The 26510-nt window shown below is 36.5% G+C and overlaps 1 protein-coding gene and 1 long non-coding RNA gene across 3 annotated transcripts in view; one reads left to right on the top strand and one right to left on the bottom strand.

Moving 5' to 3' along the window:
* clcn5b (chloride channel, voltage-sensitive 5b) overlaps positions 1-26510 on the top strand; it is a 70070-nt gene that overhangs the window by 874 nt on the left and 42686 nt on the right. For both annotated transcript variants that reach the window (XM_030162189.1, XM_030162188.1), the window contains exon 2: positions 74-223. In XM_030162189.1, coding sequence (XP_030018049.1) covers positions 85-223 — 139 coding nt within the window. In that variant the 5' untranslated portion in view covers positions 74-84. The remainder of the gene's footprint in view (positions 1-73; positions 224-26510) is intronic.
* On the bottom strand, positions 3015-26095 carry LOC115438534 (uncharacterized). Its single transcript, XR_003938100.1, has 2 exons — positions 26033-26095; positions 3015-3178 (listed from the first exon to the last, which is right to left on the bottom strand). It is a non-coding gene; the product is annotated as an uncharacterized LOC115438534 (long non-coding RNA).

Below are 26510 nucleotides of genomic sequence, written 5' to 3'. Positions count from 1 at the left end.
GTTCTGTTTGTTGTGTTTTTCTAATCGGATCTTTCCTTTGTTTTTGTTTTATTGTTGTTGTTGTTGTGAGCAGGATTTGGAGGGATGGAAAACCCCGAGTACCGTACCGGGAGCTTTGAGGCCCTTCATCACCCCAGTGACGATGATGATGACGAGATGGTGGACATTGCAGGGGCCACGCTGGACTTCTCCTCCACGGATGATGTCCCTCCTCTGAGCTCAGGTATCTGCAGGGAATACTGATGTCAGCGGGGATCCATTTACAACAAACTCATTTTAGTTCAGGGGCCACATTCAGCCCAATTGGATCTCAAGTGGGCCAGACAGGTAAAATGATAACTGAAAAAAGTAAAATTCTATTCTGATCAGGTTTACATTTACAAAGTTTCCTTAAAAATCTGAACAACATGAACAATTTGAATTGCCTTAAGAAAAACAAGTGCAATTGTAACAATATTATGCCCCGGTTTATCATTTAGACATGTGCGTTACAGTCGCACAAAAGATTTAGTAACAGGCAGAAAGTTGGTAAAATTGCATTTACTTTTCTTAAGACATTTCCATTTGTTCATATTTGTTCAGGTTATTCACATTTTTTGTAAAAGTATAGTTTGGTATGGTAAACATTTTCATGTAATTTTACTTTTTTCCACCAAAAAAATAAAGAGAACATTTGGGGTTGTCATTATTTACTACAAAAAAACCTGAAACTGAAGGATCTGGTTTCGTTGGACACATTTAAGAGGATGTGGTATGACTTAGAGAGGGAGATATCTGGCTGCAGATGTTTTACCTGACGCACTTTTGTCTACATTTCATGCGCACTTTTTGCAGAGTTGACTTTGGAAGGTTTGACTTGTCTGTGTGCTTTTTGTGTATTCGTTTTATGCATGGAAGTCTGTCTGTAACTATTTAATGTACTGCTGCTCGTCTTGGCCAGGACACTCTTGAAAAAGAGATTCTTAATCTCAGTGAGGTTTTCCTGGTTAAATAAAGGTAAAATAAAAATAAAAAAAATTATAGGTTATTAGGATAATATTTTACTGGTCTGACCCACTTGACATCTAATTGGACTGTATGTGGAACCTGAATTAAAATGATTTTGACACCATTGATTGTTAATATCTTCAGTGTCATTTTTGCATTTGACAAAATCATCCCACGGGCCAGATTGGACCCTTTGGCGGGCCGGATTTGGCCCCCGGGCCGCATGTTTGACACCTGTGATTTACATTTACATTTACATTTATGCATTTGGCAGACGGTTTTTTCCAAAGTGACGTACAGGGGAAAACCAATCAAATCACTCAATCAATCAAATTTTATTTATATAGCACCAGATCTCAACAAAAAGTTATCTCATGACACTTTATATATAGAGTTGGTCAAAACCAGACTCTAAGCCAATTTACAGAAACCCAACAGAATCCTCCAGGAGCAAACACTTGTGACTGGTGACAGTGGCGAGGAAAAACTTCCCTTTAACAGGCAGAAACCTCAAGCAGACCCAGACTCCTGGAGGATGGACGTCTGCCTACATTTACAAGGAAATACCCAAGACCTTCTGATAGGAGCAGGTTAACTTTTTCAGCTGAGTCAGGACAGTAATAGAATCAGACACTCAAAATATTCCCGTCTGTTTCTAGTTTATTGCTTGAAAACTCACCTTGACACCTTATACATGATCTTACATTCTAATGTTGAAGTTATTTGGACTTAATTTCAGCACAGAAAAATCAACCTTAAATCATGAATGGCTACGGAGATTAAAACCTCAAATATTACATCCAAAGATCGTTGTACAGCACAGGTGTCAAACATGCGGCCCAGGGGCCAAATCCAGCCCGCCAAAGGATCCAGTCTGGCCCCTGGGATGAATTTGTGAAATGCAAAAATTACACTGAAGAAATTAACAATCAAGCATGTTAGAATCATTTTAGGTCAGTTCAACCTAAAGTGGGTCAGAACCAGTAAAATACTATCAGAATAACCTATAAATAATAAAAAATACAAATTTTTCTCTTTGTTGCAGTATGAAAAGAAGTAAAATTACACAAATATTTACATTTACAGACTAGCCTTTTACAAAAAATATGAATAACCTGAAATTTCGAAAGAGAAGTAAATGGAATTGTACCAATATTCTGCCTGTTACTAAATGTTTTGTGTATTTGTAGATCCACTGTGATCTGTAAGTTGTGATGAATATGTATAAATTATAAACTAAGACGTAATATTCTTAAAATTGCACTTATTTTTCTTGAGAATTTTCAGGTTCATATTTGTTCATGTTATGTTCAATTACAGTTCATAGATGTAAACATTTTCATTATGGAATTTGACTTTTTTCACTCAAAAACAGAGAAAAAAATCCTGGGCTTGACATTATTTATAAGTTCTAATCCTATTATTTATATTATTGTACTGGTTCGGCCCACTTTATATTGTACTAGTCTGTATGTGGCCCCTGAACTAAAATGAGTTTGACACCTCTGTTGTACAGGGTAAACACTTCAAAGATCTTTTTCTAGAGAAAAGTGGAGAGCGACCAACCAATTCGTTTGATGATTTGTGAAAGCCTCTCCAAGCATCTGGTCTCCATAAAAGAAAGAAATGTTTCTCAGAACTTCTCTCAAAGGAACTCTAAGGAAAATTTCAGCTTGTCCCCCTACAGATGATTGTCCTTTACATGTTACATGAGCAATTAAATACTAAACATGAACAGGAAGCAAATATTAAAATATTAAACAATCTTTTTATAATTAGCATCTTGGAGTCTCTGAGACTAATCTTTGCTCTTATTCCTTTATGTCCTTGTAAATCAGTGCATAGATGGAGTAAACATACTTAACAGGGTCATATTTTGTTAAACCCACTTTTATTAGTCTTTGGTTCATTTATTTGTGTATTTGGGGACCATAAGAGTTCAAAAAGTTTGAATTTGAACCCTCCAGGTGCTGCAAAACTATCTTTATATTCTTTTTGGCAAAAATCAAGTGGATTTCTACAACCCGTTTGAATTCCTGCTTGATTTGTTGCATCTATAACTAGTTAGGTCACGACATTTGCACATATAAGGTCAAGACGTCCGACGAACATTTCGCCGAGTACGACATAATCGTTTATCGTAGCGGTTGTAGTAAAAACTGAAAATATGTCCAAACTTCGAGCCGATTACCTGAAATGTTCAGTTGTTGCTTGTATTAACGAACACAAGTGGTTGAAGGGGACAGAGAAGCACGGTCAACAACCTGTAGTGGGTGGGGTGTGAAGTGGCTCATTTGCATTTAAAGGGCCGGCGCTGAAAACGACCTTTCATGTGTCATTACTCAGAAATAGGATTGAAGATGGACCTGTGGAGTTGAATTAATGAAGAATTTAGACCCAAGCATAGCATTTATAGTTTATGTAGACCACAGGGAAATGTTTTAAAATGCATAATTCCATTTAAATTCATTCTAATTAAAATTCAGTGTTCAAATTCATCTAAAGCCCTGCCTCCCTTTTTCTTTTTTTTTTTTTTTTTTTTGATTTGGTCTAAAATTCAACTCTTAAGCTGCAGTTCTTTCCTAAAACCTATTAAAATGATTTTCCATAAACTAGCAGACATTCATGGAAAGACCTTTTTCTGACAAACGCTTTGCCTGCAAGCAGATATCCATAGAGTTGCAAGGATCCCGGCGCTGTGCTGTCAACACACTACGCTGTAGAGCTTTTCGAAAGGGAATTGTGAATGCGACGACTGCTGGAAACTGTCGCTGAAGCAGAGTTAGCAATTACTTAACAGTTTTCATTGGTAGAAAATGTGACAGCAATGATGACTACAGAAGGTGTGACAAGCACGTGAGAGGAGCTCATTTGCACAGACCAGTGTGAGTCCTGAAGTACCCACCTTCTGATAAGTTATCTGTAATTGAAGGGCCAGAGTATGTGTGTGTGTGTCACATGGTTTCAGTTAGTCATGGTCAGACTTCTGAATCATTGGCTACTTTGCTCTTTCTGTCTGTGTCTCGGTCAGGGGGTGATTTATCGTATTTTGTTCCGACTTCACACGAGAACATAAAAACAACTATTAACGGCTATTACCGTATTTACAGTCTTTGTGGAACTAGCCGTTAATCTGACATGTGTACCTCCTGTATCTGCTAGATTACAAATGATGGAAACGTACTTCCCTCCCCACCCTCTTTAACAACACAAACTCCTAAATAGGCTTCCTAAAGCTTTATGATACTGGCTTATACGTCATCATTAGTTCAGTTTAGACCTTTCGCAGCTCACTGTTAGATAAGGATCCAACAGAGACAGTAAATGTTCTGAAATCTGCATATGTTTTAGATGCTGCTTCCTTCTTCAAGCAGGGAAACACACCTTCTTTAACTATTTACTTTAATTTCTTACTTTACTTCCCTTTCTGATCTTCATATTGTAAAAGCTGGGACTATAGGTGGTGGTGTAGTGTGCTAGCCATAGACATAAGCAGACGTTAGTGCTGATGTTATCACATCGTATGACGTGTCTTCCTTCCCTCATCTAAACAGAATCCTACCTTGACTGAAACATGGGAGAGCCTATTCTGTCAGTAGTTTACATTTTTAAGCTTTCCACAAAGCTATCTGGCATGTATTAGCTTGTTCAACTGTGTTTAAACACTGCACAACCTTCTTTTTAACAATCTAACTTTAGGCCTCATCCTGATTCTTGAGGTTGTTGTCATTGTTGTATGATTTAAGTCAGTATAAGAAACCTTTAAAACTGCAGACAGCTTTTATTCTCACGGCAAGTCAGTGGTTATGGTATCACTTATGATGACATCAGCAATGAGTGACTTTACTGAGTATGTTTCACTTTGCGAAATCTACAAGTGTTCAGACGTTTGCTGCGTTTGCACAAGAGACACCTAAAAATGCATCTGTGAAGTTAAAAATGATTGAAAAAGGAGGCAAAATGTTTTCATTCCCATAGAATAACATGTTGTTTACATTAAGAAGACATGAGAAAATATTTATAAAGCAAGTTCTGTAGGACACGTTATTCATACATGAACAGTTTTAGCTCTTGGACTAGAGATTTTGTATTGTTTTTATTTGAATACACAATTTTTTAGTACATAAATAAGACCTCTTGTGTAAATATATTCTTTCCAATGTATTTTCAGGGAGTTATATGTGTTTGAAGAATATCATGCACACCCAGGTTACAACTGAAAGTTATTAGATTTGTCTTGAAAACAGTCCTGTCATTCAGTGATATCACCTCCCTAGTTACAACTGATGTCACAGTGAGATCATCAACGTCTTGTTTTCACGAGTTGCGACAGAGAACTAAGACGGTGCCAACAGGAAGGAAGTCTGGAGACAAGATTTTCTGGTAGTGAATAAAGCTGTTATTGAGCTGAATCGTTTGTTTCCACCATGTCAGCTCTTCACAAGCAAAGAAACACACTTTTTTAAAAACCCCATAACCACGTATTTTAAAATTACACAGCAGCTCTGTGAAGGAAAACCATAAGCCAGTGTGTATAATGACTCAGTTCAAGTAAAAGTATTAGAATCAGCAAAAACGGAGTTACAATGGTTCTTTCTGACAGTAGTATTTCTCAGACTGAGTATATAAATGTGTGCAGGGCTCCAGGGAAATCAGGAGGTTTTTTTGGTTGCGAGGCCTGTTTAATTTCACCCTCCATTGTGCAGAGTCAATCATTAAAGTTGGAGATGACAGCAGAAATACTCTGCAGTGGTTCTAATTCAAGCAGAAACCTCGTAGAGGTCATTCTAGAGTGATTAAATTCTTCTTTTGAGATCAATACCATCTCAGCTTGTCTTTAATTTCTTGCCTTTTATAATATTTCAGCTCCTTTTCTTTCTTCTCTTGAGGCAGCGGTAAGTGTCGGCGGGTCCCCTAACTGCTCATTAGCACGCACTTGAACTTGTTGGCAAGGAAGTCCTCTTAAAAGCCCTGTACTTAGAGCTTCAGTGAGCGTTTAGTCTGGTGTAACCTGTTGCTCAGGGACTCATTAGCCTCCAGTGTTTAGAAGGGAGATTCTGAGCCTGGGAGAGGTTAACGGTGAGAATACAGTACCTTTAATAAATATCAAGGCACATTCATCCTCCCCTCAATTTAAATGTGTGCACAGAAAGGGTGTTGTTCAGCAAGGACTCTTTATTTTATTCTTCCCCCATTAGGACATGATGCATTGTTCTTTGGAATTTCAGACATCCATTGCTATGTGTCCATTTAATGTGTGTGTGTGTGTGTGTGTCTTTGAAGAAAGACCACCTCTCCCACCATGAAATCTCTAGATCCTTGTAGGAAGTAAGCATGTTACTGCTTGTTCCTCCCGTCTAGATCTGCTGCTTGTGTCTTAGGCTACATTCAGACCGCAGGATTTTTTGCTCAAATCGGATTTTTTTGTGTGCTCGTTCATATTACACATTAAATGCGACTTCTGTCAGTTTTGAGTATGAACTGAATGCGACCCTGAAGTGACCCACATACGCAAAAGAGGTCCTGGCATAATACGTGATCACGTAGGCATGCACTGTGTTTGCAGAAGTAAATATGCTTTTTCAACCGCTTCTCCTCCCGGGACGCAGAATAGTGACGTTTGTCGCATTTCAATAATGTAAAGGTCAGATAAATGCAACCCATCCGTTCAAACTGAAGTCGCATTGCAAAATATTGGATACGTATCGGATTTAGGACCACATATGATAGTGGCCTGGGTTGGATTGGAAAAAAATCGGATTTGTGCCGTTAAAACTGTTTTTAACAGATCGGATACAGGTCACGTATGGTAAAAAAAAAAATCGGATTTGAGCCACATTTGCCTGCAGTGTGAACGTAACCTCAGTTTGTTTTTTGGGAACAAAAGAAGGACAAGAGTTGATGGCAGAGGCACACAAGTACGATTTTTAGCAAAGCAAAGTGCTGGTTTCTATAGAGTAACATAGATGACTTGTTCTGGGGAAAAATATACTTTCGAATCTATTGAAAATGGATATCCTGCCAATAAATTCATCTTGGCATATTCTCGTCAACACCCCGTGACATAGTTATAGTTACAGCATCCTCATTTGGTAATTTGATAATTTGCTAATGAATCCCATGTTGGCATCATCCTGAGTGTTCACTGTGTGTTTGTTAAATGCCACTTTGTGTAATTTCTTTCCGTGACATTATGCTTTTCTCTTTTAAACAAATTCTTGGGGTTCCATTGTGTTGTATAATAACAGTTATATAATAGCAAAAGGCTGCAATGTGAAGTCTTAGTATTGTCAACAGTATTTGCTACATGATCATTGAACCACCCTCTTCAAAAGGTTAGCGTTGCGATAAATGTGCACATCCAAAAACCTGTTGATACTCGCATCTTTTGTCGTGTTTAAAAGTAGGTGTTTCTTCCTTCCAATCAGACATGTGGACTTTTCTTCGGGCAGACATGTGCAACCCCAGCCCACAAAAACTGTGGGCTAGTTGTTTTGAGCATGACATACAGGACTGATTGTAAACAGACTTGAGGCCACATGTCCCAAATCATGCATAAAAACCCAAATGAGATCCATATTCCAAATGCACGTTATACTGTACATACATGTCCAAACAACGATCTTGAAACTGAACCCCATATCAAAGTCAGAATATTGTCATTTGTTGCACCACGGTATCGTAACTGATATCGCATTAGTAATGTACTGATGTAACATGTATTGGCCAGATTAAGCAATGACACAGGGACACATTTCATGTTTAATAAGCTCTGTGTTGAAAACTAAATAACTTGCCTCCATGTTTAATACATGGATGAATAGGTGTCAGTATTTTCCCATGACACGTTACAATTTACATATATAAAAATTTGGGGTAAAAGTACTTAATTTGCTGCTGCGTGACACTGGGACTCAAAATAAACATAATTGTTTCCACTTTACGCAAATGTACAAAACATGCTGTTCTTTTAAGTTATTGATACTAAATGAAACACAGGGATTTAGCTATGATGTTAAACTACAGTTGTGATCAATATTGGATAGAAATGTTGAAATGATACATTTTTATGAACACAAATATGTTGTAACACAGGGACAGCAGTTTGTCACTTTATTAAGTAGCCATAATAAAAGACTGACTGGAACTATAACACCACAAATATGCAAAAAATCTTTTATTTAACATACATATTTCAACTGAAGGAATATATACAGATAATACCAGAGCATATTTTATAAATAATGTGATTGTACATAACCTTCCTATATCTTGTATTGTTGAATAATTAGTTCCTTCAGATTGACAGACTTAAAATATCACTTATACAAGCAAGAAAAAATATGATTATTGAAGTTAATAGTGCTTTTACATATATGTCAGAAGTATAACTTTACATAATCAGCTATATCTTTTTTTTCTACAAGTGATACTGAAATTTTGTAAACAGTTCCATAAAATAGAGTTCTTAACCTATAAAGACCTAAATATCTGCCAGTGGCCAAAATCATTTACTGATATAAAAAGGTAAATCACTGTTGATTCCTATCAATCCATGGAAATAACTGTTGTAAAATACAGTTTGTCATCTTTTCATGGTCATCAGATATGACCCATTTGGACGTTCAGAGGCTCCGTAGTGAACATGGAAACACCGTCATCTTCTACAACATTGATTCACCAGTAAAACCCATGGAGTTTGATAAATGACAGTAGATGGTAACACTGGGTTTGTGTTCATCTAATGATATACTTTACTGAAAAAGTCACTTTTTCTGAGGTTTTCTCAGTTTTTGGTATAATAACCCTCAAACATAATCTCAGCTTGATGTTTAGAGTACATGACCAGTATGCCAAATATCAGAAAATACCAGATTTTCACTGAAAAAATGTAAAATGAAGAGAATAATATCATGATAACTGGAGATAAATCACTTAAGAAAGGTTAAATCTAGAGAAACAAAAGTCACAAAAGTAGCGCTGGGTCTTTATGGGTTAAGCTAAAAAATAATGAGCCTATTTGAGAATGATAAATGAAGCTTAAATTTCTGACACTGATGTTCACTTTCGCTTGACCTGACCCGTATGTATGTACAGTCAGTGTTTACTTCCTGAAATTGGCGTTAACTGCTGACTTTTTGACCCCACTGATTGCAGTTTTACAGCCAAGAGGAAGCAGAGAAAGTGATGACTAAAGTAGTGCACCATAGATCTTGACACAGTCCGTCTTTAAATTCTGATTTGGGCATCAGTAAAATACAGAAAATGTTTAAAAAAAAACTAAAGTTGCAGGAGGGAAGTTGCTCCCATCCCACCAGACAGACAAGAAAAAAAATCCACAAATCCCACAAGTGTTTAAAAAGAAACTAAAACACAGCAGAATGGTTTAGATATTCAGAGAGGGGATTTCCAACAGTGAATAACTGATGTGGAACTAAAACTTGACCACTTTGAACTAAGTTTTACACAAAATACATTTAATATTATGAACAGCAGAAGTGATTTATTTGGATGCCTTTTATGTTATCTGATATATTTGCTTTGTCTTGGTTCAGTGGTTTTATGAAGTGCTTTTATGCTTCCTGTTGTGCTTACGTTGCTCTGTTTTACTGCTGCATTTTAATTTGTTTAAATCCGTGCCATTTGTTTTATAAGGGCTGTAAAGATGATCACTGTTGCTCATACTGTTTTTATTGATAGTCACAGTGGCATTAACATCCATTCAGTCAGAAGTGGACCGTGTTCGTTATGCTGCCAACACCTTGACTTTTATGATTGACAAGCAATGAGTCACAACCCCTGTGTGGAGCTTTTTATATCACACTGTGTTACATCACAAAGTACACTGAGCAAAACTATAAATGCACCATGTGACACTTTAAAGTTTAAAGGTGCAGGAGACTTTTGTAACCAATTTTTCATGAAATCTGTCAAACCTCAGTCATACCCTAAGTTTCACAAATCTGTAAGTCTTTCTGTGATTACTCACCTGAATCTCTTGCATTACGGTGAACAATTTCAAAGTGCCATCCACCATAAACAAAACATGTGTTTACAAACAGAGCTGGGAGGTCACTCGGGCATCTTTGGAATTTTGTCGCGACGTGCATTGTGGGAAAGGGAGGTTCGCGCAGCCAACCATATGATATTATATGGATGAAACAAAACACGATGCGGAAACGTCTGAAACGCGGAAACGGCTGAAGGAATATGCATAGAGGGAAGGGAGCTCCTGCCATTTCCGCATCATGTCTTTAGCAGCTGCCGCTGTCAGGTGGCTGCGCGAACCTCCGTTTCCCACAATGCACGTCGTGACAAAATTCCAAAGATGCCCGAGTTCCCTCCCGGCTCTGTTTGTAAACACATGGTTTGTTTATGGTGGATGGCACTTAGAAATTGTTCACTGTAATGCAAGGAATTCAGGTGAGTAATCACAGAAAGACTTAAGAGATTCATAATACTGAGGATATGACTGAAGTAGGGCTGACAGATATATCGTTATTGTATTGATATCTAGATATGAACATTCAAGATATTAATATCGAAAAAGCAACGATTTAAATGATATAGATTTCCCCTGCGCTCGCCCTGCATGTACAGCTCTGGAAGTTGCAACAAATTTCATTTATTTGTACTTTATCATACATACTTTATCATTGTCATATTGTATCGTATCGATATTGAGATATCTGGCATGAATATTGAGATATGAAATTTTGTCCATATCGTTCAGCCCTAGACTGAGGTTTTACAGATTTGATGAAAAATTGGTCACGAAAGTCTCCCCCACCTTTAATAGCATTAGGTTTTGCGCAATATATTAAATTGCACATAATGTATTTTGTTGTTCAATGTGGTACAGATTACTGTCCATTAAAAGACAATAGTGGCGTCTGGCATTCAGGGACGTTCATGTGGACACGATGGGGGGTGGTTGAAACAAATCACAACTCGATATCTTATGTGTCCACCATTGGCTTCCTGTTGAGCAGTGTTTCTCAAACTGTGGAGCGGGCCCCCCTAGGGGAGGCACAAAGGCTTCCCAGGGGGGTCATGGGATCACTCCTGGGTGTTTTTTTTTTTTCTTCAGGTTAGAACATTTCATTTCATTTATTAAGATCCCCATTAGCAACTGAATCATCAGTTGCTATTCTTCCTGGGGTCTCCTCTACATTACATTACAATTTTAATTATTTACATTAATCTTACAGCATTCACACACACACACACACACACACACATACACACACACACACACACACAAATGGGACATATACAACAGCCCAATGCAATAAAAATAAATAAACAAACAAAATAAGTACTATACTTTGTACTCCTTCACCAAACAATAGCTGTCTGATATAAATCATAAGACATCTTTCAATATTATCAATACACTTTCCATTTCATGTCTGTTGTGTAAACACGAAAAGTTTTAATTTCTTTTGAAAACTTTTTCTGTTATTTTCCAACAAGAGAAACCCTGGCAATCCATTCCATGCAACCATGGCCCGATAAAAAAACAGTTTGCTGTAACTGATTTGTTCTGCCTAAAGGCAGAGCACACTGTGTTTCACTGGCTTGTCTTGTACAATAATTATGTTGATCAGCAAAAAACGACAGTTTTCTGTGAATAATTTCTGGAGTTTGTGTTACTATAATGTGTTACGAATAAATGATAATAAAAAATATTTCAATCTAGGTTTTACAGTTAACCATGCCAAACTGTTGTGCATTGTGGTTATATTAGTTCTGTATGGGCAACCCAAAACCATTTGTGCTGCTTTGTTCTGTGCAACTTTGTGTAAATTATTTTCATTGGTATTAGTAGTAGAACATGTAGCAGGTGGAACTAATGTTTCAGTGTTGGAGCACCCTGGACTCATTTTAGGGACATACAACAAACCAATCTACTGCTATGGTGATCTGTCACTAGACTAGACAAATAGTTTAGGTTTGGAGAATGGACAAGGATTGGACTGGAAAAGAAAAATGTGCAATGTTTCTGTTTTTGCACAGTTTGTAGAGTTTGCACTTTAATGTTCTGAGGTGTGCAATGGAAACAGGCTCATTGCAGCCACTGATATTGTTAAAATGTTTAACTTCGTCACCAAAATTAGTTTGTTGTTCTAAAAACAGTAACTTTATTATCATAGTTGTGAGATAATTGTGCATTTCCTGTTTTTATTTGGAAAAATATTGTCTCAGGGAGCAGTCTGGTTGAGTTTATTTGTATTGTTAAAGCAAAAATCTAAGTTATTTTCAATTTGCACAACAAATTATTCAAAAGCAAAAAGTATTGTTACAATATTGATGTTTCTTTCAATAAAAGTTGTAATTGCACCAGTGTTATAGTGTTGTTGGGATTGAGGGGGGCCTGGAGATTTTTCATCCTCCAAAGTGGGGCCTGATGGAAAAAGATTGAGAACCACTGCCCCGTAGAGCGACACATCGTCTTCCCATTGTGTTGACAATATCGTAAATTGTGGTCGGAGGAATGTTATTCCACTCCTCTTTGAGGGCTACACAGAGCTATGGGATGTTATCCAGAGCTGTTCCCAGATGATTTTCAACATCTGTGGCATGGTGACATCTGAGGAAATATGACATTTTGAGGTGCTCTTTTATATCCAATCCAATCCAACTTTATTTGTAAAGCACTTTAAAACAACCACAGTAGATCAAAGTGCTGTACAGAAAAATAAATAAAAACCAAAATAACAGGAAAATACAAGAATAGATTGAAAATAAATAAATAGAAATACAGAAGAATAGATAAAACCTGAATAAAAGAATAAAATACAAGAATAGATTAAAAACATTAAAAGCTGTACAATTAAAAACATAAAAACAGCAACAAATAAGAACAATAAACCAATACCAAATGAAACAATTGAATAAAAATAATACGTTCAAACATTTCACGTGGTTTCAAAGGCCAAGGAGATAAAATGGGTTTTAAGAAGGCATTTAAAAACAGACAGAAAGGAGGCCTGTCTGATATGGAGAGGTGGATCGTTCCAAAGTTTAGGAGCTGCTGCAGCAAAGGCACGATCACTCCTGAACTTATGCTGAATTCTGTCAATGCAGTCTGAGCAGCATCTGGACAGGCCACAGCTGTGTTGTGGGTGGAGCAAATACTCACTCGCAGAGATGGACACAAAGTTTGTTCACAAATCAAGATAATTACCCATGTTTTACAGTCATAAGATATCCCGAGCTCATTTTAGGCCGCATGTCTTGTGTTACACAAATATTGTACATGGTGCGTTTATATTTTTGCTGAGCGTATTATGAGTAAAGAGGGTGACTGACTTAGCTAGGGGTAATTAGTATATTTAATTGTCCCCAAAAACAAGGCTGTAAAATGAAGTGGCTGCCCACAGTCATGGAAAAAATTATTAGACCACCCCTTGTTTTCTTCAGTTTCTTGTTCATATTAATGCCTGGCACAACTACAGGTACATTTGTTTGGACAAATATAATGATAACAACAAAAATAGCTCATAAGAGTTTATTTCCGAGCTGATATCTATCCATTTTCCATGTTTTCTTAATAATAACCAAAATCTCTTCAGTTCTTCCATCAATATCTATGGCATTGTACTGACAAAAACAGCACTTTTAGGCATTCCATGTTTTCTTTTCTGTCTGTTTTAGTCACATGATACACACAGGAGTTAGTACTTGATTGCATAACTATTATTTTTGATGACTTTTGATGGTCTAATAATTTTTTCCGGGACTGTATGGTTTTTACATCTTTTTTCTTGCGTGATCCAGACTCTCAATCTGGGTTGTGAAAGCTCATGTTGAAACGTCCGTCATTTCACAATAGCTGTTGATTTGGCTTCATTAATTCAGCTTTTCTTCAATGCCTAGAACGCACATTCTTCTCTGTTCCGTTCTCAGTAACTGTGTTTATTACCGTCTGACCTGCAGTGAGATCTTTGGGTGTTAAGGCTGAAATAATAGTGATAGATTGGAGCAGGGAACAGTGATCAGTTGGTTGATATCATCCCCAAATGTTTGAGCGCTGAAAACATACTTGTCGGCTAAAATTTACTTAGGAGGTCAAATGAGTGGCCATTTTTGTCAAAAAAAAAGTTATAAGAAATGCATGGAACTGTGTTGAAATAATGCTAATCCATTTGTGCACAGACTACTGATATTATTTGACAGTGGAAGCTCTATTTTCAGAAATATTGGATTTTGAATAGCACGTGTATGTGAAAACTTTTGCTGGTGGACGGACGTGACATTACCCATGATGATCTGGTCAGTACCAGTACTTTATTAGTAATAAACTTATATACTTACTCCTGCTAATTCTCCTCTTATTCATAAATGTTAGTATTGTGGATCTAAAACAATAACAGCTGACACAAAAACACAAAATGTGGCAGTGGACGGATGTGACACGGTTGTTACAGATCCCATCATACTGATGCTCGGCAGCCATGTCACCATTTCCACAAATGATCCCTGTGCAAAAACTAGGATCAGAATTATCTATTGTATAGTTTATCATCATACTAAAGAGTAAATAACAATATAGAACTGTTATTTCTTTATAAAAATGCTTATTATTTGAAAACTGTTGATTTAAAAAGTGACGTGTGACATTCTTAATGTATGTATTGGCGTAACATAAGCAGGATGGATCAGCACCATACTCCATATTGCAACCTGTAAAAATAAAACATGATATGTAGGACAGACTCTTGTAAGAAAAATTGGGGAATCTAAATGAATAGAATATTTGTTTTTCAGGTAAATTCAGTTCAAATATAACTTGGCCATTTGTGACATGAAAATATAGCATTAATTGTGATGAAATTGGACATTTTTAAGATGAAAACATAGTTCATATGACCATCAACATGTTGCAACAGAAGTGAAATCCTGTAAATTTGCATAACTTGCATTTACCAACACAAAGTTCCTTTGGGGATTCAATTATATTGATTTTTTTATGCACAAAGACATAAATAAGACCTCTAAGCAAATTTTAGCCGTTGTCTGAAATCAACTTTCACCCTTAGTACATTTCAGTCTGAGTAAAGGTGATTCAAGTTTGCAACATTTGCAACTTGGACCTTTGTGTGTTATCTTCTGTTCCTGTGGGTCTGTGTCCAGGGGAAACTGTGTATGACTCCTGTGTAGTTCACTTGACAGAAACCGCTCACTGTCCTCATAGTCTAGTTGTCTGTCCACATGTTGTCTTTCACTTCATTATCTTCATCAGTTATGTGTTTCATACAAAACACTGTGCAAGTCCAGGTCCAAGTTTGTGGCGGTTGTTGTGGTGTTTTTTTATTTTTATGCGAAAACTTGGAAAGATTTACCGGGTTCTGAAAAAAATTAAATACTGCCTTTTTAAAAAAAAAATGTATGAAACACCACCACGTGACATTCACATTCTGTGGGAATGTACTCGTAACATAAACAGTGGTTCAAAAAAAGATACAATGCTATGTGAATGAATTAATTCATTCATTTGTTTTCTGAATTGCTTGTTTCTTGAGAGCATCACGGGGCTACTGGAGTCTGTCCCACCTTCCATGGGGTGAGGGCGGGGTACACACTGGACGTGGCTGACATATACAAACAAACAACCTTAACAAATACCTAAATAAATAAACCTGTGTCACTGAACATAAAGTAAATGATCAGTCCATAAATGTGGAACTGCAAAAATCCTGCATAACACAAATGTAAAATTTTTGCAATATTATTTTTTGTCCAAGTCGCTTTTTCTAGTTTATAAGACTAATAAGTTAGCTATCATCTACTTACTCCAACTTCTGCTTATAGTTTGCAATATGTACCACCGTCATAGGTAAAATGGGCATTTAATTTGTCTGTTTACATCTTAAATATTTCTTTACCTTGATTAAAATCCATGTGATTTGTGTTTACATGCTGCAGACCCTTTTTGACATTCACAAAAGTAAAACTTCTCATCTGCCAGATAGATAGATAGATAGATAGATAGATAATATAACAAATATTCAAAATAAAATTAAAGTGTTTTGTCTGAAGGACTTTTGAATTTTTTTAATAGAAGTGCATGTTAGGTCTCTAACCAATTCCTTATTCAACCTTAATAAAATTACTAACATTTTATTTCCAAATGACAGATTTTACACTGTATCATGATTGAAATCCAACCTCAATTTGTTGATAAGAAAAACTGTTTCATTAGTTTGTCCCTCAGTAACTTTGAAAGCAGCATTTCAGAGAGCTTGGTACATATCATTTGTGATGTAGATTTCATGACCTGGAAATGAATGTAATTTATCTTACACGTAATTTATCTTACACGTATTTATGATATCTTCTTTTAAACTAATTTATATAAACTAATGTACTGGGGGAGGAGTTTAAAATGTGCTATGACATGATTGAAGCATCGAAATCATTGTAAAATTGTATAGCTGAGTGACAGAGTTTTGGGGGGAGGGCTTACAGGGAATTACCCCTTGCTCCCCTCACCAGATGATAAGAAACCATGCTAATTATGCCTGGTAGGTTTTTGAGGCCAAACGTCCTGACTTCAGGTGCGAACCGGAGGAAGTTAACCACCTGGGTATGAAAGCTTCAGACAAGATTGGTTGCTGATGCCATGTTGATGTGTCCGTCCTGTTTTAAACTCTTCTCATGACATATTGTTATCTCCATGTAGGGTTAACATGTTGAGAAAGAATATATTTATTCCAAAGAGCAATTTTTGGAATACAGATATAGGCTACAGACTGGACAGATACAGTATTCTTTTAAGGATGACACTGCCCGTTTCAGACCAACTGAAAACCAGTTCAGCCTCTCCTCTATTTTCATTCCCATATTGATCTATCAGATTATCGGTGGAATTTAGAGTTTTTATAAATCTAGCCGCTGTAGCACTTCATTAGTCACTTACCCCTCTATCTCGTACTAAATTAAAAAATTATTGGATTTCCTGGTGTGTCCACGCATACCGCGACATGTTTCTTCTTTTTCTTCTTTGCTTGTAACGTACGTCAACATCTGTTTTTTTAATTCACCTCACTCTAGTTGTGAAAAAAGGTCTTTCAATTGCAGTTTTGCGTGATATTAGGTCAATTTTTATGCGCAAGTTATATTTGTGCAATTTAAGGGTCAATGGAAAAGCGAAAAAGTGTTGTGTTGAGAGACAAAGTGTGTTATTTGCTCCAGCTGACCTTAGCCACTGGTTGTTTTGCAGTGTAAAGCCTGCTCACGTAAACATTTAAGAGGTGTGACTAAGCCACAGTCATCGCCACTGCAAAGATGTGAAGAGCACCAAGCTGCAATGATTAAACTGGAGTATCATGTGACAGGCAGTCAAGCGAGTGCATTATATCAGAGCTGTAACCGGTAATTGATATGAGTGTCACAATCATTATCAGATAAATCCGTGACTTCATGCAGCCCAAGCATAAAATATGTCCTTATGGAGTGAGGTGACTGAGGCTAACCCCCCCCCCACACACACACACACACACGCACACACACACAAAAACAGCAAATTCTGCATCAGGGTGAGTTTTAACTTTTGGAAACTGATTAACTTCACCACTTAATGATTTCTAAAGTCTGAGCTACGTCTGTGTAATTATCTAGGACACAGGTGTCAAACATGCGGCCCGGGGGCCAAATCTGGCCCGCCAAAGGGTCCAATCCGGCCCTTGGGATGAATTTGTGAAATACAAAAATTACACTGATATTAACAATCCTTTTAGTTCAGGTTCCACATTCAGACTAATTCAATCTCAAATGGGCAGGGTTCAGTGAAATACTATCATAATAACAAAGAAATAATGACAGCTCCAGATGTTTCTCTATATAAATGTAAATATTTTCATGTATTTCCACTAAAACAAAATATAATTTCGCAAAAAATGTGAATAACCTGAACAAATATGAACAACCTGAAATGTCTTAAGAGAATTAAGTACAATTTTAACAAGATTCTGTCTGTTACTAAATATTTTGTGTATTTGTAGGTCCACTGTGATCTATAAGTTATAATGTACATGTGTAAATAATAAACTGAGGCAGAATATTGTTAAAATTACACTTATTTTTTCAGTTTGTTCATATTATTCACCTCTTTTGAAAGGACAGTTTGCAGATGTAAATGTTTTCATAATGTAAATTTACTTTTTTTTTTTTTTGCTCTAAAACAGAGAAAAGTTTGGAGTTGACATTATTTATATATTATTTTGTTATTATTTTACTGGTTCAGCCCACTCAAATTCAGCTTAATGTGGCCCCTGAATTAAAATGAGTTTGACACCCGTGATGTAGGAGGATACATATTTAACCCTTTCATGCACAAATTATGAGAACCTTAATCAAAATTTTTTCCTGAGTGTTTTTATTCCTCTTTAGGCATGAAAAAAACAATGCAATTGAAAAATTTCATCTGAAAAATAAATTTTAAAAATAAATAAATAAACAAAAATAATTAAAAAAAAAAAAATTCAAAAATACATAAAAAAAAAAAAAACAATGAAAAAAAAAAATTTATGAACCTATTTTTCACAAAGCTGCAAAAATGTCCACTCAGCTGGACACCACATGTTTAATTTTTGATGCACAGAAACATGTATTTACTGATAAATTGTGTGAAAACTATGGGGAGGGCTTGTGATTCTGGGGGTTTATGCTCAGGAGAGATCTACATACTGTTACCAATTCATGTCAGAAAAGATATGTAGCGTCTTAAAACTTTAATAAAGATATGTGTGGAAAAAAAACAAACGAAAAAAAAAGAACAAAATCCATGAATATACAAGAGAACAGCTGGAGAGTAACTGTCCACTGTAGTGACCAGTATGCATGAAAGGGTTAAACTAGAAAGGCACTCGGAGAGCACAGATCAGTGTCTCTCTCCCCCCCGATCACTACCAAAATTTAATCATTTATTCCTTGTGCCAGTGTCAACATTTCCTGAAAATGTCATCAAAATCTGTCCATAACTTTTTGAGTTATCTTGCTAACTGACAGACAAACAAACAGACAAACCCTGATGAAAACATAACCCCTGCCGTTCCGTCTCGGACGTAACAGTCTGATCATGTGATCATTAAAAAATGTGAATCAGCTGCAGAGACACGCTTTACTCATTATTCAATTTCCTCTGCCCCATGAAAATATGATTTAAAAACTTGGCTTCGGCAAGTACATTAACATGCGCCAGAGATGCTCAGTTACAGTCACTGAGCGTCACGGGGGTCACATGAGACATCAGTTCCCATGGCAACTAGACCTAAGGAGTTCAAGGTTCGAACTATACTTGAGTGTGTGTGTCAGTGTGTGTCATTCAGCAGTAGATAAACATACTGTGCAGGTTTGGTAGACAGCGCTGTGGTCGTACGCCAAAGGAAGCACATTTTGAGTTCTCCAGAATGTTCTGTGAGGAGTTAAGGACATCTGGGGGTTGATATTCTGTGAAAATGTAAGGTTATAGCCTGTTCTGGATGCACACACACACACATACACACACACACACACATACACAGAGAATGAGTGCTGAGCTCAGCATGACATCTCTTGCTGGAAACGAGCAGTGTTACTTCAGGGACTCTGTGTTGCTGACCCACTTTCTCAGGAGCGCTAACGCTGGATGAGTTTGCACAGAGAATTGATTTTGTTTTCCTTTTAGCACTGTTAGATACAGGCCAGTTTCTGGTGGGTTTTAGTTCTATTTGTGTCTGTAACAGGCTTGTGAGGCTTTCTTATTTGTTAATCTGTTTGTTTTTTTTAATGAATTGGAGCACATGTTTTCGTTCATTCATTTACCAAACCTCTTAGTCTGCTCATTCTGTGGACTAGAGCAGTAATAATTAACCAATTAACTGATTAGTTGATCCAGATGAAATATAGCTAGTACTTTCTTTAAGCAGAAATAACTACATTTTTACATATTTGCTGCTTTTTTTTATTATAGCTAATTATTTCGGATGGTCTATTACCAATGCTGATATCATGCAGTTTTTTTTTTTTTATCTGATAAAATACAACATTTTAGTAATAATAACAAAAAGAGAACATGTATTAACACAATCTGGTCTGTCTTTTCTTTTCTTTTTAAATCTATTCTTGTGTTGTATCAGATGTGTTATTAAATAAATACAGTTGTTTTTTTTTTGTCTGATAAAATACAACATTTTATTAATAATAACAAAAAGAGAACATGTATTAACACAATCCGGTCTGCTTTTTCTTTTCTTTTTAAATCTATTCTTGTGTCGTATCAGATGTGTTATTAAATAAATACATGTCCATAAGTGATCAAAAAAACTAAACTTATGAAAAGTTATGAATAAAATATAAACAGCCTCAAATTGAAACATTGTCATAATAATGAAGTCTGTATCTTAAAGAGGGCATATTTTGCTAAACCCACTTTTATTATTCTTTGGTTCATTTAATTATGTATTTGGGAACCCTAATAGTTCAAAAAGTTTGAATTTGAACCCCCCCAGGTGCTGCAAAGCTATTTTTATATTCTTTTTGGCAAAAATCGAGTGGATTTGTACAACCCGTTTTAATTCCTGCTTAATTTGTTACGTCTATAACTAGTTACGTCACGACATTTCCACATATAAGGTCAAGATCTCTGATGAATATGTCTCAGAGTACACCATAATTGTTTGTCAGCGGCAGTGGTTATAGTAAAAACTGAAAATATGTCCAACCTTAAATGTTCAGTTGTTGATTGAACGGGACAGAGCAGCACAGCCAACAACCTGGAGGGGGTGGAGCCTGAAGTGGCTCATGTGCATTTAAAGGGCCAGTACTCAAAATAAACTTCCTGGTGTCATTACTCAGAAATAGGGTTGAAGATGGATCTGTGGAGTTGAATTAATGAAGAATTCAAACCCAAGCAGAGCATTTACAGTTCATGTAGACCGCAGGGAAATGTTTTAAAATTAATAATTCCTTTAAAAAAAACAAAACAAAATATCACTCCTTTAAAGGATGAATAAAAAACATACATAAAGTACAAACAGAAACCTTTGGCTTGGGAACATCCACCCTGGACCAGTTTTGTTATAAAATTAAACATGCTTAAGTTGCAGTTAGTTACAGCCTTATTGAAAACTTACCTATTTTATATTGTGGATTTTCTAGAAAAAATCATATCACAGATAGGTTTGTGCATTCTTGAATACGTTTCAGTTTTGAAGATCGACTGTCTGAGCTGCATTTAAATTCAATAGTTTTTAGGGTTTCTCAAGCCGTGTTGGTTGTATGTTTTTACTGTAAAAATGTATCTAAGATAAACCAGGATAATGTATAGTAAATAGTTTCTGGTGATCAAATGAATAAAAATAGATAATTTATTGCAAAATCGTATATATACATTATTATTATTATTATTATTATTATCATCATCATCATCATCATCATCAATAATAATAATAATAATAATAATAATAATAGTAATAATAATAATAATAATAATAATAATAATAATAAATTATTATTTTTATTTGTTTATTTCATATCTAGAAGTGTATTTTTTGGACAGAAAATCTTGCTTAAGCTAGGTTTGGGGTGGAAAAAAGGCTGCTGATAATTTCCTTGAAACTCTTTTAATTGGAAAGTATTAGTATCCAAGCAACTTCATAAAAATGAATGACAATGTCTTGTCCTTAATCATGTAGTTTTCATAAACAGCTTGTTTTTCATATGTTTCTTTGGCTTTAAAAGTACATTTAGTGGTTTTATCTCATCGTTAGTGTACCCGTTTTTTCTTTGGCTTCTGGAAATTTGCAAGTTCCAGCTTGTAACGGCACTGAAGACTAAAATAATTCCAGGCCCACTCTCTGAATAGAAGTCATCACCACCACTGTCAAAAGAATTTCACTGTGGTTTCACTCTATCTTCTTTAAATACACTGCATTGTTTAGCATAGATTTCTAAATCAGCCATTGTTGTTAGACAAACAGAAGGAAAATGCCGATCTGATGAGGTCAAAAAAGGGTTAACGTCATATAACGTGTAGCTGACCCACTCTGTTCCACATTTTTAGTTTTGCGGTCTTAGTTTCATCATTTTTGTTCAAATTTAACATAAGTTTTTGGATCAAATTCCACATTTGTTGCTTTTTGGTTTAATGTTTATGAGACTGCATGATGATTAAAGGGGCTGTATTCTCAGAAATGACTGAATTCAAGTAAACTGACCCACAGACTGACCCTTTCTAATAGGACCGTTCTTCCCGACATCTATTAGGTACACAGGATCCAAAGGGTCAAAGACCTTATAAACACACATGATCTCATTTTTTACGTAGTCAGTGACTATGCACAGGCCTGAGCTGAGTTCCCACAGCCTCTGCAAATCATCATCGACTTCCCAGAGCAGTCAGCCAATCGTTACTGATGCCCAGGGATTTGTGACCAATGAGGGAGCGCTCTGCTCATATCTACTTCCTAGAAGGGCTTAGAGGAGGGAAGAGCTTTCCAGTTTGATTTGTTTTCACTGACTGTGGATCTTAGGGTTACAGTCTGTCTGTGTGTGTGGTGCAGGAGGGAGACATGAAGTGGGAGTTCTGGAGCAAGGAGGCAGACGAAGAAGAACTGGTGGAAAACGGTTAGTTTGGGACTGCGGGTGTTAGATCTTTTCACGGACTGATATGCCACACTCGTGGTCTCTGGTTTTCAAGTAGTTTGGAGAGTAGGAGAGGTTGTGTTTGAGTAACAGGTTGGATTTCTTCAGTGCTGGAATAGTGTTTGTGTCTGAGTTAAACTGTGAATCGCCTGCATCTTTGTTCTGTTTTTGCTGCTGCCTTTTAACATGGTCAAGTTTAGCCTTTTATGACTTGTCAGTGTCATGTGGTTCATCTTTCTACACTACAACATGCATGTTTATTTTGTGTGAATGCATCACACATATCAGCATTACCTTGTGTAAGTCACAAAAGCTGCATTGTACCTTTTTTTCATTGGTTTTGACTTGTATTTCACTTCATCTAAAGCAGTGTACAGCTTTCCGTCAGCTTTAGTTTCCTGTATGTTAGCCCTTGTATGTCCTCCTTTTCTTTATGTTTTGCAAAAAAACAGATTCCTGTACTCGTGATACTTTATTTTGAGTGTGTTTGGGTTACATGGTTGTGTTTTGTGAAGGATCAGAAGAGATTGTGTTGCAGCTATCACAGAGAAGGGGCAAGGGTCAGCTGCAGTGTTTTTGTTTTGAAAAGTCCACGCTGACTACAGACTGAAACATGATGTTCATATTCAGCAGCCTTTTGATTATGATGGCTCTCGTTTCACTCAAAAATGACCCATTACTGAGTTTATAAGGAAAGTAAATGTGCTGCAAAGAGATCTCGGAGAAGGATAGAAAAAATTAAGATGTTTACTGTGGGGATTGAGTTTTCAGGGACAAGAGAAGTATTTTCCTGCCATTTTAGTCTTTTATTTCATTCAGTCCTGTGCATGATCCAGGGAGATTTAACTGTACTAATGCCTTTCTGTGCAAGCAGATATTTTAATTGAAGCCATTCCTTGTCTTTGTTTCTCAAACTGTGGACTAAGTGTGACTGTTAGTTGGGTTTAGTTACATTAGAGGGTTTAATACCATCAGCTGACAACCACCTAGTACACGCAGATATATGTAAGTTAAGATGGTTTTGTAACATAAAGCCAGAATCACTTGGCACAGAAAGCTGTTTTCCCCACCTTCATAACAGTAGATTTGGGCTGTGTGCCTGTGAGCAAGGCAGTTTAACCTCCAACTAGCCCAGCATAAGGCTCTGGATCCCAGATTTATTAGGTTTTTTTTTCAAGTTGCAGTAAATCTCTATGTAAGTGAAACATAATTTAGGTGGATCAGAAACAACTCATTCTGTGTGATGTAGGTTTTCAAGTTTGGAGACTTATCCAGGACATTCTTAGCGCTACAGTAAGCAGGATTTAAAACCAGTACAACCAGTCTGCTCAGGTGTGTAAATGCCTCTTTTGTGTTTGGCGCATGTTTCTGGGCTGCTTTGCATGTAGCTCCCTGTCAGTTTGCTTCCTCGGATCAAGCTCACCAGACTACATCCTTCTCTGTTTGCATCACATCTTCCATAAAAACACATTTCGTCTCAGATGTTTACCTGTAACGCCTTAGGTCATTGTTTCAAGTACAGGGGCTTCACTTCCTGTGTGGTTTCCTGAGCCGTTTTTTGATTGGTGGCTTTTGTCGTGGTAAATTGTTGCAGACTATAGTTCAGCCTCTGCCACGTACTCCAGCCCCTTTGTTTGGGCCTAGTAAGGAAATCCAGCTGAAGTCCATTTAATAGATTTTGACCCAGATGCTCATCAGTTACAGTATTGTTCAGAATAGTCTTGTCAATATTTGAACACTAGGTTACAATACATGCTTTCTGTAGCTTCTTTGTTCTTGGCATTTTCTTTTTTTCTGTAACAAGAATAGTGGAGTTACTACTGGTAGTACTTTCTCAAGACTGGGGTGCTTGTTCTTTGTGTATAGTACATGTTCTTAAAACCAGATATCTGAGACTAGAGGACATTTTATTTATGTTGCTGAGAAGTGCTGCTTCTGTTCTGTGAAAGTTACTAAATGATGTTTTAATGCATTGTTTTTCAACCTTGGGGTCGGGATCCCACGTGGGGTCACCTGAAGTTTCTACTGACTGATAAAAAAAATAAATAACGTACTAATAAAAGATATGGTGAGTTGAGAGAGACAATCCCAATTCATAAAAAACATGGCAAACTGTGAAGCTGAAACTAAAGCACTGTGGTACTGTTTATCTGTCAAATGTTCATTGTGGTCGGTTTCAGATGCTGCAGCTCTTTCATAATTCATAATTTGAGTTCTTGTTTGTTCAGTATTAATTGTCAGCCTTGTAAATCCAAGCTGGACCGACTGTACATATCCTGACCAAGGAAAGTCAAATTCTCACTTTGTGCAGTAATCTACACCTGGCTTTTCTGCCTCCGTCCATAATAATACACATTATGTAGACTAAATGTCATCTAAAATGAACGTTTATTTGCAACATACTATAGTAAACTATTACATGGTCAAAAACAAATTAATTTTAGAAAAAAAATGTCTCCATTTTGAATGTCTGGAGTCGCCAGAAATTTGTGATGTTAAAATGGGGTCATAAGCCAAAAAAGGTTGGGAACCACTGTTTTAATGAGACACAACAGTGATATGAGTTAAGAATACAGCAGGGCTTTTGATAAGTTTGTAACCAAATAGTAGTTTTAGAGATAATTCAGACAAGAGTCACTGTTTTCCCAAGGATCGGCACACTTCAGTGTCTTTACAGTGAGATGTTTTCATTTTGGGGTTTAGTGAATCCCTCCCACAAAAAAAAATAAAAATAAATAAATAAAATACAATAAAAATTGATATTTGACCAAAAACACACGCAGTAAAACATTTTTGTAATAATTAGGACTTATATGCATTATGTAACCAGAATATCAGGTAGAAGGCACACAAAAAATTTGCTCATGGAATGAATTCAAACACAGGTTTGCATTCGTCACTGGTGTCTGAGCTCATTATTTGGGCCAACTCCAAGTGTTGTCAGATGATGTTTTTGAGAATATTTGCCAAATGCCAATGTCAAGTCAAAGTGGTTGGCTGGATATCCATACTTGGGTAAAAAGAAAAAAGTGTCCTTAGTTGTCCTGTAATGATTAGACTGTTCAAAGATGGCACTTTATACTTAAAGGGGTCATATTTTGTGAAACCCACTTTTATTAGTGTTTGGTTCATTTATTTGTGTATTTGGACCCTAATAGTTCAAAAAGTTTGAATTTGAACCCTCCAGGTGCTGCAAAGTTATCTTTATATTCATTTTGGCAAAAATCAAGTGGATTTCTCCAACCCGGTTTAATTCCTGCTTAATTTGTTACATCTATAAGTAGTTACGTTACAACATTTGCACATATAAGGTCAAGACTTCCAACGAACATTTCTCCGAGTACGCCGTAATTGTTTATCAACAGTAGCTGTTGTAGTCCATACTGAAAATACGTCCAAACTTCGAGCCAATTACCTAAAACGTTCAGTTGTTGGTTGAACGGGACAGAGCAGCACAGCCAACAACCTGGAGGGGGTGGGGCGTGAAGTGGCTCATTTGCATTTAAAGGGCCAGCGCTCAAAACAACCTTTCTGGTGTCATTACTCAGAAATAGGGTTGAAGATGGACATGTGGAGTTGAATTAATGAAGAATTCAGACCCAAGCAGAGCATTTACAGTTTATGTAGACCACAGGGAAATGTTTGAAAATGCATAATTCCATTTAAAAAAACAAAATATCACTACTTCATCTTTTTTAGTCATGTTTCTTTAACATAATAAGCACTAATGTTATTGTTCCAGAAATGTTGTTCTCCTTCTGCCTGTGGCCATGAAAGGAGAGATAATTTTTTTATTTTTTATTTTTTTTTTGAACCTGTTGAAATTGGCTTCAGCTGTATCTATGTGATATGTGTATGAGAAGCACCACAGGAGTTTCATACTGTGCTGTGTG

Source organism: Sphaeramia orbicularis, chromosome 18 (assembly GCF_902148855.1).
Source record: "Sphaeramia orbicularis chromosome 18, fSphaOr1.1, whole genome shotgun sequence".
In the NCBI taxonomy this organism is placed as follows: Eukaryota; Metazoa; Chordata; class Actinopteri; order Kurtiformes; family Apogonidae; genus Sphaeramia; species Sphaeramia orbicularis.
The sequence above is the reverse complement of the archived record's forward strand: the minus strand, read 5'-3'. Positions and strand labels throughout refer to the sequence as shown.